Source organism: Vipera berus, assembly GCF_964194415.1.
Source record: "Vipera berus genome assembly, chromosome: 2".
NCBI lineage: Eukaryota > Metazoa > Chordata > Lepidosauria > Squamata > Viperidae > Vipera > Vipera berus.
In genome coordinates, this window is record NC_138203.1 from 125,731,341 (window position 1) to 125,744,865 (window position 13,525).

The 13,525-nt window shown below is 45.1% G+C and overlaps 1 protein-coding gene across 1 annotated transcript; it reads left to right on the forward strand.

Annotated features, from left to right (window-relative positions):
• Positions 1-1,251: 1,251 nt before the first annotated feature.
• Positions 1,252-12,624, forward strand: LOC308664393 (uncharacterized protein). The gene is made up of 5 exons (XM_081321617.1): positions 1,252-1,623; positions 5,583-5,742; positions 10,195-10,378; positions 10,465-10,536; positions 12,451-12,624. Exons 1-5 carry the CDS (start codon positions 1,557-1,559, stop codon positions 12,595-12,597), a joined length of 630 nt encoding a protein of 209 aa, XP_081177743.1. The 5' UTR covers positions 1,252-1,556; the 3' UTR covers positions 12,598-12,624.
• Positions 12,625-13,525: the final 901 nt, after the last annotated feature.

A 13,525-nucleotide genomic window follows, 5' to 3' on the forward strand; every position in this document is an offset into this window, starting at 1 on the left:
GAGAATTATTGAATTGGTTGAAGTCCAACACGTTTGGGGAGCATCAAATTGGGAAAGTTTTCTTTATCCGAGCTTCTCCAAAATCAATTTAGGCAGTTTCTCCAAGCATCCTCCATTCCCATAAGACCTCTGTCCGCTTCTTATTCCAAACTCTCCCACATCCCTTGACTTCGGAAATAAACATGTGCACACATGCATACATGCATTTGCATAACCAAATGCACACATGCCTGCGGATAACCACATGCATACAGGTGTGAGAATGCGTGCACACACACACACACACACACACACACACACATTGCTTGTTGCCCAATCCAACTGAAGATGCATGAATGTTTGCTTATTACCCAGATTTCATGTCATTTTAAAGAGAAACTACAGCTTGTGCCAGAAAGCTTTCCAGAATGTAATCCAGGTCGAACTAAGAATCCTCTCATCTTTCTCCCACTCTGCAAGCCCCTTGACATTCTCATGCATGAAAATCCTGAATAACAACTCTCTCATTTCTTGACTTATACCACCAGTAAGGTATCCTTCCAACCAACAGCTTTCCTTCTTTCCACCAGTCTTCTCAAGGGTCTTGGGGGCAGGGGAAGTAAAGGAGCCCCCCCCCTCCAAATTCAAAATGGAGGTTAGTGTTTGAAATAATCATGTGAACCAGTCCATTTGATTAGTTGATTAATGACTCTTGAATTCTTCAAAAGAGCCCACTCTTCCTACTTATCCTTCATAAAAAGAAAGCAATATTTTAAAAAATGAAATTAAGTTACTGCAAAATTATTCCATTGTATTCTGGTTTTTTTTATCGGTGTATAGGTAAAAAAAAAATAAAAAATAAAAAGTCTAGATTAGCAAGTCTTCCCCAGAAATAATAGAGTTTGTCTGGGAGTTCCTTTCTTCTCTTTGTTCCTGTCAGCAATGAACTTCTAAATGCAGATCATTCCTCTGAAATTGATCACATGTTTCCTAATAGAGCCAATATTTCCTACTCCTCTTGGACCCCCATCATGCCTGCCTCTGCCTTTTACTTCCATTCCAAATCCGCCCTGTCCCCCCCTACACACACACACACACACACACACACACACACACACAGCCCGCAAGGGAATGGCACAATCCAGGCACACGCACATGCCCGGAGGGGGCTAACAGGCTTGGAGAGGCGTGTGTCGGGCCTGTTGCGACTGGCCAACTGAAGCCCCACCCGCTTCAGAGGCACACTCCAGAAGTTCAAGAAGGGAAGTGCCATGAGCTGCAAGAGTGTGACTTTTGTGAAAGAACAACCTGCAGGGTCCAGGCAGTTGGTCATTCCTTCCCTTCTCTGAAGAAAGGGGACACTTTCCATGCAGGAAGGTTAGGAGGAAAGAGAGAGAAAGAAGGATTTAGGGCTGACATTCCCCAGGTCCCTGCTTCCTGAGCATAAGAAGGCCTGAAACTTTTAGATTCCGGAGACCACCTCCTTGATACCCCCATTCTACAGCAGAGTTAATATTGTTTGCAATTGTCTGGGGTCAGCATCTATCCCCTGTGGACAGTCCCTTCATCCAGCAGTGATGGCCTTGGCTGATTTTCATTACACCACAGGGATCAGCAGTGGATTCAAAGTCTATATTTTGGAAGGTGAGTATTTGAAAACCTTTTTTTTGTTGGCCCCACCTTCTTCTATGGTGCTTGGCGATTTTCAGGCTTTGATTGTTTAGTTCAGGATTGAACTGGCATCTGCTCAGGGCCCAAAAATTGCTATTGGGGAGGGGTGTGAGAGACTTTTATTAATTGAAAAGTAAGAGCCATCAGAATCTGTCAGTTCCAATGTCCAGCCTTCTCCTTAATTCCCGGAGGGCACTGGGGGGGTAGAATGATTCAAGCGTGTGTGCGTTTCACTGAATCTGGGTGATCCAGTCCTGAGGATCAATCAGATCAGGAAAGTCCAGTTTGAATGGGAAGAGCTTCTTTGCAGCAGCTGCGTTACTCCTGCACAAGACAGCTTGACAATCTCCTGAGGGCATGAAAATTCATTCATGAGGCTCCAGTTGACGATAGGCCTTCTTGGACCTGCACTCTGCCTGTCTCCTTCCACCAAAGCAACCAAACCCCTCTCACTCCATTATGTCTTTTTTTTTTGTTCACCCTCTAAGCTGAAATAATCAGCCTTGGAGATGCAACAGCCTCAAATGCATAATCCAAATTCTAATGTGTTTGCTTTCGTTAATACTGCTTTATTTTCAACCTCATTGTCTTTACTTTTGGATCTCCAACCTCTTTGTCACCTCGCTGTTGTAATCAGTCCCATGGGTTGCCTTGTGCACGGCTAACATTTGAATTGGAAGCTCGTTGAGCGAGAACAGGTAATACTATATTTAGCAGAAAGAAATAAGTGTTTTCCTTAAGGAATTTATTTTTTAATTGGAAGAATTTGCTTAAATTCCTTAAGATATGACCATGAAATCAGATGAATTGGGGGTGGGGGTTTCCTGTGTAAAACTTCCTTTTGATATGGGTTGAGAAGGTGTTAATAATTTAAATTCAGAGTGGTCTTTCTTTGCTGTTGCTGTGGTTTTTATTTACCCTTAATGAAAACAATGATTCTGGGGATCCTCGTTGTGAAATGAAAGCACTCGGATGTTGCATCTGTAGAAGGGAAACCAAGTATTGAAGAATTCCACCATTCAAATCATGCACAAGCCAGCACCGCCAAGTGAAGATCTTGTAGTACACCATGTTTTGTGTGTGGACTTCAACCTCTATGGCTACAAAGGGCTCTTCCAAAATTACTCTTTTTCTTTCTCCAAATTTCAACCAACCAAGGCCCCTAATTCTTTGAAACAAAGGAAATCTGGCTCGCAAATTGGCCAAAGTTCACTGCTAATTAGCAAATCCCAGATGCAAAAATGCAGGTCCTGATGTGCCTCTTATAAATGTGTGTCAAACGCCATACCAAACCTGTCTGAACAGGAGTCATTCGTCACAGCAATTATGCCACCTACTTTAATAAGGGCAGAAGAGTTCAGCTTAAACATCTTCCCGGAGGGGCAATTTAGAAATTCAGGGAAAGTGTATGCCTCAGCCTGCCAAGAAATGCATTAGATCTCCTTAGCATGCAGGTGAGGAAGGCTACCTGCTTGAACAAACCAAGGGTTACACCAGTGGCCCATGTCCAAACAAACAAGGAAGAACCAGGAGGGATCAATTAAGAACTTTTCTGGTGTTCCATATGTATGCTACATGTCATGCAAACCTATAACATCTGTGTTTATGACTCATCTCCAGTCCTTTGGATGCCATAGCAATGTGGAGTTCTGCAATTCCGATGCCATGTATTTAAACTGCGCATGCTGCATGCCCACCCTGGGCAATGTTGCTGGTTAATGTGGCAAAATCATGACATTTCTCCCAATGCATTATTTCAGTCAGTCTGACAATATTGCCTATATCAGAGAGAAGTATTTAGGTGATCTTGGCTGATCCATGAAAGCTAACCGAGCTTGGAACTGGTTGGTATTTGGATGGGAGACCAAAAGGAAATCCCAAGATTATAGACTGGACTGGGAAATCAGAAAAAAAAACATTGTGAATGAAGGCAATAGTGAATTACAGTACTTACATACTATAGCAAGAAAATTACACGGATATGCTCATATAGTCATATCATAATAATCTTATACCATACCATACCATAGCACAGCAATCCCAACCTTTGCGGCTTGGTAGGCTGGTTGGGAGGAAAGAAGGGATCCGAGCTATGTGAGCGGCGGGCTGGTGCACATGCACATGCAACTCCACTAGTGTGAGCAGTGGGCTGGCATGCCTGTCAACGTACACCAGCCCACCTCTCAAGAGGCCTGGTTTTGAATAAGCCACAGTCCAGTAATAGGCCACAATCTGGGTGTTGGGGACCCCTGCCGTAACACACCATAGTGTTATCATTGTTAGATACTGGGAGCAGGGCAGAAAAGTTGGAAAAATCATGTCTTGCCTAATTCTACACAAATCAAAGACATGATTTGAACTCTGGAGGGGATAGAATTTCTAGTTCACAGATGGAACTTGAGCTGAGTTTAAACTGACAGGGAATATGGAAAAAGTCTCAACTGAATTAAAGATAGATGCCCTCTGGATGAAAACGGGGACCTGTGAATCAGTCTGGTGTAGTCTGGCCCTTGCAACATTGTCAGGGAGCTTAGTAAAGGTGATGGCAATCATCCTTGATTGGCTAAGATAGCCTCTACAAAGAAGGGGGGGGGAATCTATGACAGTTTTATGAAAAGTCTATTCCAGAAATAATAGGACCTCTGAGAATAGAGACAGGTGATACATTAGGAATAGCATCCTTCCATGGCACAACCTGACATTTTTTGTTTCCCGCGCACCCAGTTCAACACCTAATGTCAAAAGCAATAAATGCAAAAAAGTACTTGCTTTCCTTTGACAGGAACTGAAATGAAATGATATCCATTTGTTAGTTTTGACACCATTTCATTCTCCAGTGCTGCTTGGGAAATCAAATGTTTCAGGGGAAGGCTTTTTCTATGCAGCTGCCTGCTTCAAATTCCCCAAGGTCCACGTGAACCTGTTTTCCCATTGTTTCCCTATTATTTTCTCTTACTGGAAAAAAAAATAATAATAATGAAAGAGAAAAAGGTGTTGCTGAAAGGCTTTTTTCTAATATATATGTATTTCTTGATATGGTAAAAATACAAGACAAAAATAATAACTGCAAGAGAATAATGAATAATGGAATAACGAATGAATAATGAAAGAGAAAAAAGTGGATTTCTGAAAGTCTTTTTTTCCTGTGATATTGATATGTGTGTGTGTGTGTGTGTGTGTTTGTGTGTGTATAGGCACGCGGTGGCTCAGTGGGTTAGGACGCTGAGCTTGTCGATCAGAAGATCGGCAGTTTGGCGGGTCAAATCCCGAGTGCCGCGTAACAGAGTGAGCTCCTGTTACTCATCCCAGCTTCTGCCAACCTAGCAGTTCGAAAGCACGTAAAAATGCAAGTAGAAAAATAGGGACCACTACGGTGGGAAGGTAACGGCGTTCCGTGCGCCTTTGGCATCTAGTCATGCCGGCCACATGACCACGGAGACGTCCTCGGACAAACGCTGGCTCTTCGGCTTTGAAACGGAGATGAGCACCAGTCCCTAGAGTTGGAAACAACTAGCACGCATGTGCGGGGGAACCTTTACCTTTAATATATAGATAGATATAGATAGATAGATAGATAGATAGATAGATAGATAGATAGATAGATAGATAGATAGATAGATAGTAAAAATACAAGAGAAAAATAATAACGGAAGAAGACTCTCCTATCTGGAAGAACCCACAAATCTTTAACCGAGCAGACTATTTTTTTTAAGCCATAATATATCAGTGCCAAACATGGTCCTTTCAAACAATGGGTGACATTTGTATCATCAACGGAAGGTTTAAAAACACAACCCAGAATTTCCAATTTAATGCTTGCTTGCAGCCTTCTCTAGTACTGAAATACAGTGGTATTCACCCCCCAGCCCACCCCAACCCCCCACCACGTTTTCTCCACTTATCTCAGCTGCCATCCTGTTTCCTCTTGCCAGGCCACTCTTCCTTTGAGAACCAGCAGAGGTTCCACCCACTCCCACCCTACCGGCTGCCCACGTGTCCCATCAAGCGCAAGGCCAGCCTTGACGGGAGAAGAATTCCTGAGGGTCAGAAGGCATCCAAAGCCAGGAGATTGTCATGCCTGCCTGTTGCCGCGTGAGTATACTTAGTTGCCCAGTAGGGGGCAGTGCAGCCCTAGGAGAAAATCCGCCCCAGGGACTGAATCTTGGCATTCAAGTCCCAAACGTGCTTTTTCGGAGCAACTATGACCTGGATGATGAGAATCTCCGTAGATACTTTACCCCGAAGAATGACAAGCCTTTGGGGAAGCTTGGGGGTTCTGTTCTATTTTCTGTGTATAACGATCCTGCAAGGTAGCTGAGCGGTATCACTTCTATTTTGCATAAGAGGACAAAGAGGAGGGACTTGATGCAACATGTGCCTTTGATTATAAGGGGTGGGGGAGAGAACACCATAGGAGGAAAAATACATAAAGAAGCATAAGGTAAAGGTTCCCCTGCACATGCATGCTAGTCGTTTCCGACTCTAGGGGCCGGTGCTCATCTCCGTTTCAAAGCCGAAGAGCCAGCGCTTGTCCGAGGACGTCTCCGTGGTCATGTGGCCGGCATGACTGGACGCCAAAGGCACACGGAACGCTGTTACCTTCCCACCGTAGTGGTCCCTATTTTTCTACTTGCATTTTTACATGCTTTTGAACTGCTAGGTTGGCAGAAGCTGGGACGAGTAACAGGTGCTCACTCTGTTACCCGGCACTCGGGATTCGAACCGCCAAACTGCCGACCTTCTGATCGACAAGCTCAGCGCTTTTTTTTCTCATAGAACGCCCAGAATGGAGTTCCAGCACCTTTTCTGGATGGAACCTTGTAGGGTAGGCAAGGCGGGTTGTATGGCATGTGTGAGTTCCGGCACCTTTTTCTTTTACAAAAAAAGCACTGAGCATACCTATTTTGAGAGTTGCCTATTGGAGTTTGCAAGAACAGTACGAAATTTAGGGCAAAAATGTTCTGACTTATAGCTCAGCTTTTCACCCAAGAATTGAAATCTCCTATTGGGAACACAATTTTACTCTGTGTTTATTTTCTATCACCTAGAACAGGGGTCTTCAAACTCGGCCCTTTTATGACTCATGGACTTCAACTCCCAGAATTCCTCAGCCAGCATGCCTGGCTGAGAAATTCTGGGAGTTGAAGTCCATGAGTCATAAAAGGGCCGAGTTTGAAGACCTCTGACCTAGAAACTTTTTCCACCTATAGCAGCATTAACTCTGGGGAGGTCTCTCTCATCCTCTTAAAGGAAGACACACGGAGGTGGTCCTCAACTTGTTACCACAATGGAGCCCCAAATTAATGTTGCTAAGTGAGAAATTTGTTAAGTGAGTTTTGCCCAGTTTTACCTTTTTATTTGCCACGTTTGTTAAGTGAATCGTGGCAGTTGTTAATTAATAACACAGTTGTTAAGTGAATCTGGTTTCCCCATTGACTTTGCTTGTCAGAAGGTTGCCAAAGGGACACTGAAACCGGTCATAAAGATGAGTCAGCTGTCAAGCATCCAAATGTGAATCACGTGACCCTGGGGATGCTGCAGAAGTCATAAGAGTTAAAATGGTTATAAGTCACTTTTTTCAGTGCCATTGTAACTTCAAATGGTCACTAAATGAACTGTTGAAAGTCGAGGACGAGCTGCACTCCGTTTTATGCCAGTCACATCACAACCTGCCAACGTATCGCTGTGTCATTTCAAGCTGCTTCCGGCTCCTCAGGGCAGTTGGGTTCCCGCTAATCTGATTTAATTTTCTTCTCCTTCCTCAAAGAGAAACTCCTGTTTTAAGAGGATTCTTTCTTTAGGCCAGGGGTGTCAAACTCAATTTCATTGAGGGCCGCATCAGCATTGCGGTTGCCCTCAAGGGGCCGGGTGGGTATGGCCAGGGTGGGCGTGGCCTACTGGGTGGGCGTGGCTAGAGGGCGTATGGCCTACTGGGTGGGCGTGGCCAGCTCTACATCGTTCGCATCAAGGGTGCCTATGGGGGCCTGGGCAGGAGTGGGACAGATCTGAGGGTCTCTGGCAGGAGGAGGGTCTCTGGGCCAGGGCCAAGGCAGTGGGGGCCGTTCCCTCACTGTTTCCAGGATGGCTTCGCGGGCCGCATGAAACCACTTCGCGGGCCGCATCCAACCCCCGGGCCTTGTGTTTGACATGTCTGCTTTAGGCAGTGACTTCAGACCTGGCTTTGTTCTAGTTTTTCCGTTTATCTGAAAAGCAGAATTTCTGGAGAAGCCCTAGAAAAAGTCCAAATGGTGGGTTTCCAGATGTCAGCTAGAAAGTTTCTCACCCTCTCCTTCACTCCATAACTCCTAGGATGGATAAGTGCCAGTGAATAAATTCCCCTGTGAACATGTCTCCAAACAGTGAGTCAAAGTCCATGCATCCTTTCAGAAAAAAACAGAACCGGGTTGAAGGTATTCTTTGCCCAAAGGACCCACTTTAGCAAACCTGACATTATTTTCTTTTTCTCCCCCCAAAAAAGTTTAAAATTCTAGTGTCCAATTGATATATGGCCCTTGTCTAGAGCCAAATGTTTCCAATTTAATAACATTCCAGTTTAAATGGCACACTGTGAATTTTAAATCCGGTTGCACTGGGTGAGTCATTAATCTCTAAACTTCAATTTCTCATGAATAATATAAAAGATTAAAATATGTAGGCTATCTTAGATCCATTTCACTTCTGTTTATATTAAATTAATGGGGGGGGGGGGAAACCCTGAAAGAGACCGACCAGTTGGATATGAGCCATGTTTTAAGCTGGAAAACTATTCTGGGAACTGATTCAAAGACTGAGGGGCTTATCCTATTATAAGGTAGAAGAGCACACCTTGAAATTCCACAGCCTATCTAAAAAATGCCATAAATAGATGCTTTCTTAAGGTGACACAAGAAAGAACATGATTAAATGTATTAAATATTAAATCAAATTGAATATTTGTCCTGGTCCGGTCCACTTTTTTGGACCTAGCTACCTTCCTTACAAGGGACGCGGTGGCTCAGTGGGTTAGGACGCTGAGCTTGTTGATCAGAAGGTCGGCAGTTTGGCGGGTCAAATCCCAAGTGCCGCGTAGCAGAGTGAGCGGCTGTTACTCGTCCCAGCTTCTGCCAACCTAGCAGTTCGAAAGCACGTAAAAATGCAAGTAGAAAAATAGGGACTACTACAGTGGGAAGGTAACAGCGTTCCATGCGCCTTTGGCGTCTAGTCATGCCAGCCACATGACCACAGAGACGTCCTCAGACAAGCGCTGGCTCTTCGGCTTTGAAACGGAGATGAGCACCGGCCCCTAGAGTCGGAAATGACTAGCATGCATGTGCGGGGGAACCTTTACCTTTACCTTTTTTACCTTCCTTACCTTTTGGACCACCACATCAAGTGCAGAAGATGGTGTAATATCCACACACACAACGCAGAGGTCTACATCCATACATTATAGACCTCTTCCTGTTCTAGAAGTTACATTCCAAAAATATATACAGTAAATCATCCCTGGAACAAAGATCAGGCCATTACTGGAAGGAGCTGGGAGTGGTGTAAGAGAGGAAACAGGCCTTTCTGTTTTGAATATCATCCCTATCTCTGTTTTAAAAGGTAGCAATTGTATCAAAGCACCGAGCCATAATCTAAGGTCTCTTGTCCCTGATTTCTGATGCACAAAGGTAACCTATCCTATCTTGTGTCTGAAATAATAAACTGAAGTGTCTTCCCTCCACATTTTTGTTTATCTACTTATTAGTACTGTTTTGATAAATAACTCAAGGCAATGAACATACCTAATGTTCTGTCCTCCTCCTATTTTCTCCCCAACAACAACCCTGTGAGGTGGGCTGGACTGTTGGCCCAAAATCATCCAGTGGCCTTTCATACCTAGGGTAGGATTAGAACTCAGTAGCTCCTGGCATCTAGCCAGGTTCCTTAACCACTAGGCCACCTTGGCTCTTTTATGACTCATGGACTTCGACAGCTATGCTGACTCAGGAATTCTGGGAGTTGAAGTCCATGAGTCATAAAAGAGCCAAGGTTGCCTACCCCTGCAGTAGACCAAATATTTTATCTTCACTGGGGTAAGGTGTAGTGCTACATCAAAGAGAAGTCTTTCCCGCGGCTGTTGGAGCAAAGACTTCTCTTTAATCTACCAACGTTAAGCTGCATGATGAGGCCTCCTTGGTGTTAGACTTTGCACTCTGCACATGGCTCAGAAGCACTTTATTACTACTACTCAAGGGATGAGACAGACCCTAAAGTCACAGAACAGACTTTCTATACCGTTCTCCGAACCGATCTGATACCGTTTTGCATTATAGGTTCTAAAAACCCATTAATCATCTCTGTTGTACCCCTCCATCATTTCCGGAACTGTCCCGGTTGGAAAAAGCTTGATCGATTTGCTTATTTTTCTCTCTTGCAATCACCCTTCCCTCTGAGTTTGGATTCTGTGCGGGGGGGGGCTATGGGAAAGATGCAATTAATCCAGCTGTGTGAAGCCTAGACAACCTCCCTGCCGATGGGTGACAGTTTCTGTGTGTGTTTCTCTCTCTTCCTCTCCAGCTCTCTGGAGCGGGTGGCAGCTCCTGCAGCCATCCCCGTGGCCCCCATTGCCGTGTCCTGCGTCTCCACTTCCAGCACTGCTGCTTGCAGGGATTCCCAGGGGCTTCTCCCCTCCTGTGCACAGAAACGCCCCCCAAGAAAGACTCTCTCGGAGCCCGCCCTCACAGTCGCCCAGCTGCAGCAGGTAAGTCGGCTCAGTGCCCCCCCTTTCTTTTTTTGCACCCCCTCCTCTTCTGACCCCTCACGTCCTTCTCTGCCTCGACCTTTCAGATGCGACCATCGGTCATCACCTGTGCCCCGCGTCGGAGCTGCCCGGAGGCGCCACCAAGTCCCAGCTCCCCAGTAAGTCTCTTCCCGTTTCCCCACTCGCGCTTCCTTTCCTTTCCTTTGAGCCCTGCGAGACCGACCGCGTCTCCTTTACCGACTGGGAGTTCCCTCCCTGCAAAGGGACTGGGAAAGAGCCATCTCTGGTGGGGACGGCTGGGGCATTTTGGTTGCCGAGCACTTGAATTGCGATCACTAGACAGCTGAGATGCTACGAGGGCTGCCACCACGAGGACTTTCACAAGTCCCCCCCCCTCACCCAGCACTGTTGTGACTTTGCACAAAGGGTTGTTCAGCAAGGACTGCCTGTAATCACCAAATCTTGCAACTTCTCGACTTAAGACCACAACTGAGCCCAAAATTTCTCTTGTGAAGTGAGACATTTGTTAAGCGAGTTTTGCCCTGCTTTACGACCTTTTGGCCACCGTTGTTAAGTGAATCACTGCACTTGATAAGCCAGCAACTCGGTTGTTGAGAGAATCTGGCTTCTCCCCATTGACATTGCTGGTCAGAAGGTCGCAAAGGCTGATCACATGACCTCGGGACACAGCAATGGTCAGAAGTACGAACCGGTTGCCACACATCTGAATTCTGATCACGTGACTGTGGGGGATGCTGCAAAGGTCATAAAACGGTGAAAAACGGTCATAAGTCACGTTTTTCCAGGGCCGTTGTAACGTTGAACATTCACTAAATGAACTGTTGTAAGTTTGAGGACTACCTGTATATCCCTCCTTGTAGTTCAGTGGATTAAGGGGGCATCTGGTATTTGCCTGACTTCCAAAAGTTGCCTCTTGTTCTGGACTGGAAAAAAAATGTTTCAGCCCCTTTTAACAACAGCAACAGCACTTAAGACTTATATACCACTTCATCAATCTTTACAGCACTCTCTGAGCAGTCGGAAGATTGCTGAGTCTGTAAACCACTTACCTTCTGCCTAGATTACACTTCTTGCATATCCTGGGGGTCCTTGTCTTACAACCATTTGTTTAGTGACCATTCAAAGTTACAACAGCACTGAAAAGTCACTCATGACCGTTTTCCACACTTGTGACTGCTGCAGCATCCCCCATGGTCAGATGATCGAAATTTGGACGCTTGGCATCCGGGATGCATTTATGACGGTCGCAGTGTTCCCCCGGGGTCACGTGATCAACTTTTGCATCCTTCTGAGAAGCAAAGTCAGTAGGGAAGCCAGATTTGTATAACAACTGGGTTACTAACTTAGTAACTGCAGTGATTCACTTTACAACTGCAGCAAGCAAGGTCATAAAGTGTGGCGAAACTCGCTTAACTATCTTGCTTAGCAGCAGAAGCTTTGGCCTCAGCTTTGATTGTAATGAGGACTATCTGTATCCATCAAGTTCACCTTTCTCGTTGGGGAGTCCTCGGTGCTCTCTGAGCGTGGTTGTTTGTTTATAGACGTTTCGCAACCAGACTAGGTAGTACCTTCAGTGCTAGAAGGGAGTGGGATTTGTTTTGTTTATACACAGTACCTTGCCCTGTCGGCGCCGTTTTCTCCTTGGACATTTCTTGATTGTTCAGAGAGGAGGGTCTACCAAAGATCTCTTTGATAGGTCCATGAACAAAGAGCAAACCCCACTCCCTGGAGTTTCTGGGTTGAGACAGCGGTCAAGATCACTGAAGTCAGAAAGAGCCATCCCTCAGCAATATTAAGAGTCAAGGACCATGTACTTGACCGATCCATTTTTAGAGATCAGAGGAGGAAGGAAGGGGGAAAGAGGACATTTAGAAAAGAGGATGTGGAACCATGGCCCTCCCACTGACACTGCAACACGTAATGCACTACTGGCCAGACTGGCTACAGCGGCTGATAACTGGACTTCAGATTGACCCAGGATAGATGTAATCTTAAATAAATGAAACCAGAAGTCAAGGTTTCCCAACTAACCTATTTCCCTTTCTCCCTAGCTCTCCCCAGCCAAGCAGAAGAACAACCTGACCTCCAATTCTCCTCGCTCTCCAAGGCTTTGTCCGTGCAACACCAGCATCTCGGCATCATTCCCTAGAGCAGCATCTCCCAAGCAGACAATCAAAGAGGCAGACAGGAATCTCTAACCTAGCTTGTGATAGCCTAGTCGTTGCCCTTGGCCTGGGGGGGAGGGTCTTCTTTTACCCCTGAAGCAGCCCATCCTTCTTAGGACTGGGCCCCAAAATCATGCTCACTTCTTCCCTTTTTTGTATTAAAGAGTTTTACCAAAAAAAATTTTTACAATACATATCCCCAAAACCCACCCACCCCAACTTCTTCCCTTTTTTGTATCTTGGTAGCCTACTCTGTTCCTACACCCTAAACCTGGCTTGGGGATCTTGGTGGTAGCTGCATTCCTGACTCTAAATCCTTTAAATATGTGAAAGCTCCCCTCGAAATAGAGAATTGCCTTGCTAATCTCCACGGGTGAACAATCTTCTAGTTCAGCATTTTGGTTCCCGTAAAAACCAGCCATATGCCTCGCAACAGGCAAGAGATGACATTCTTTGTCCTTGCCAAGTGGTGCTTGGGTATACCTTTATATACTAAGGTCCATTTCGTCACTGTCTCTACCAGTGCTTTTCGGCTTTAAGATGTGTGGATCTGAGTCTCCAAATTTCTCCAGCCATCATTAATGTTGCCAAGTTTGAGAAATCCTTTCCTATACCAATAGTCATCTCAGAATCCTTTGGGAGTGAAAATAATTTAATTTAATTTAATTTAATAATTTAATTTGTATACGGCCCTTCTCCCGAAGGACTCAGGGCGGTGAACAGGGCAATACATAATAAAAAACAGGATACAAAAATTAAAAAGTGATTAAACAACTATGCCCGTAGTAACTGATACATATTAAAAATTAAAACTAATTATAAAAAACCCAACCCCATCCCGTCAATCCAAGTAGAAAGAAGGGGATTTAGGAGTCAAAGAAAAACCTCGGTCTAAGGAGGAGAAGACAGATCGAGCCCAATAATAACTGAACACAATCATGATCCAGGAACATCAGAAAGA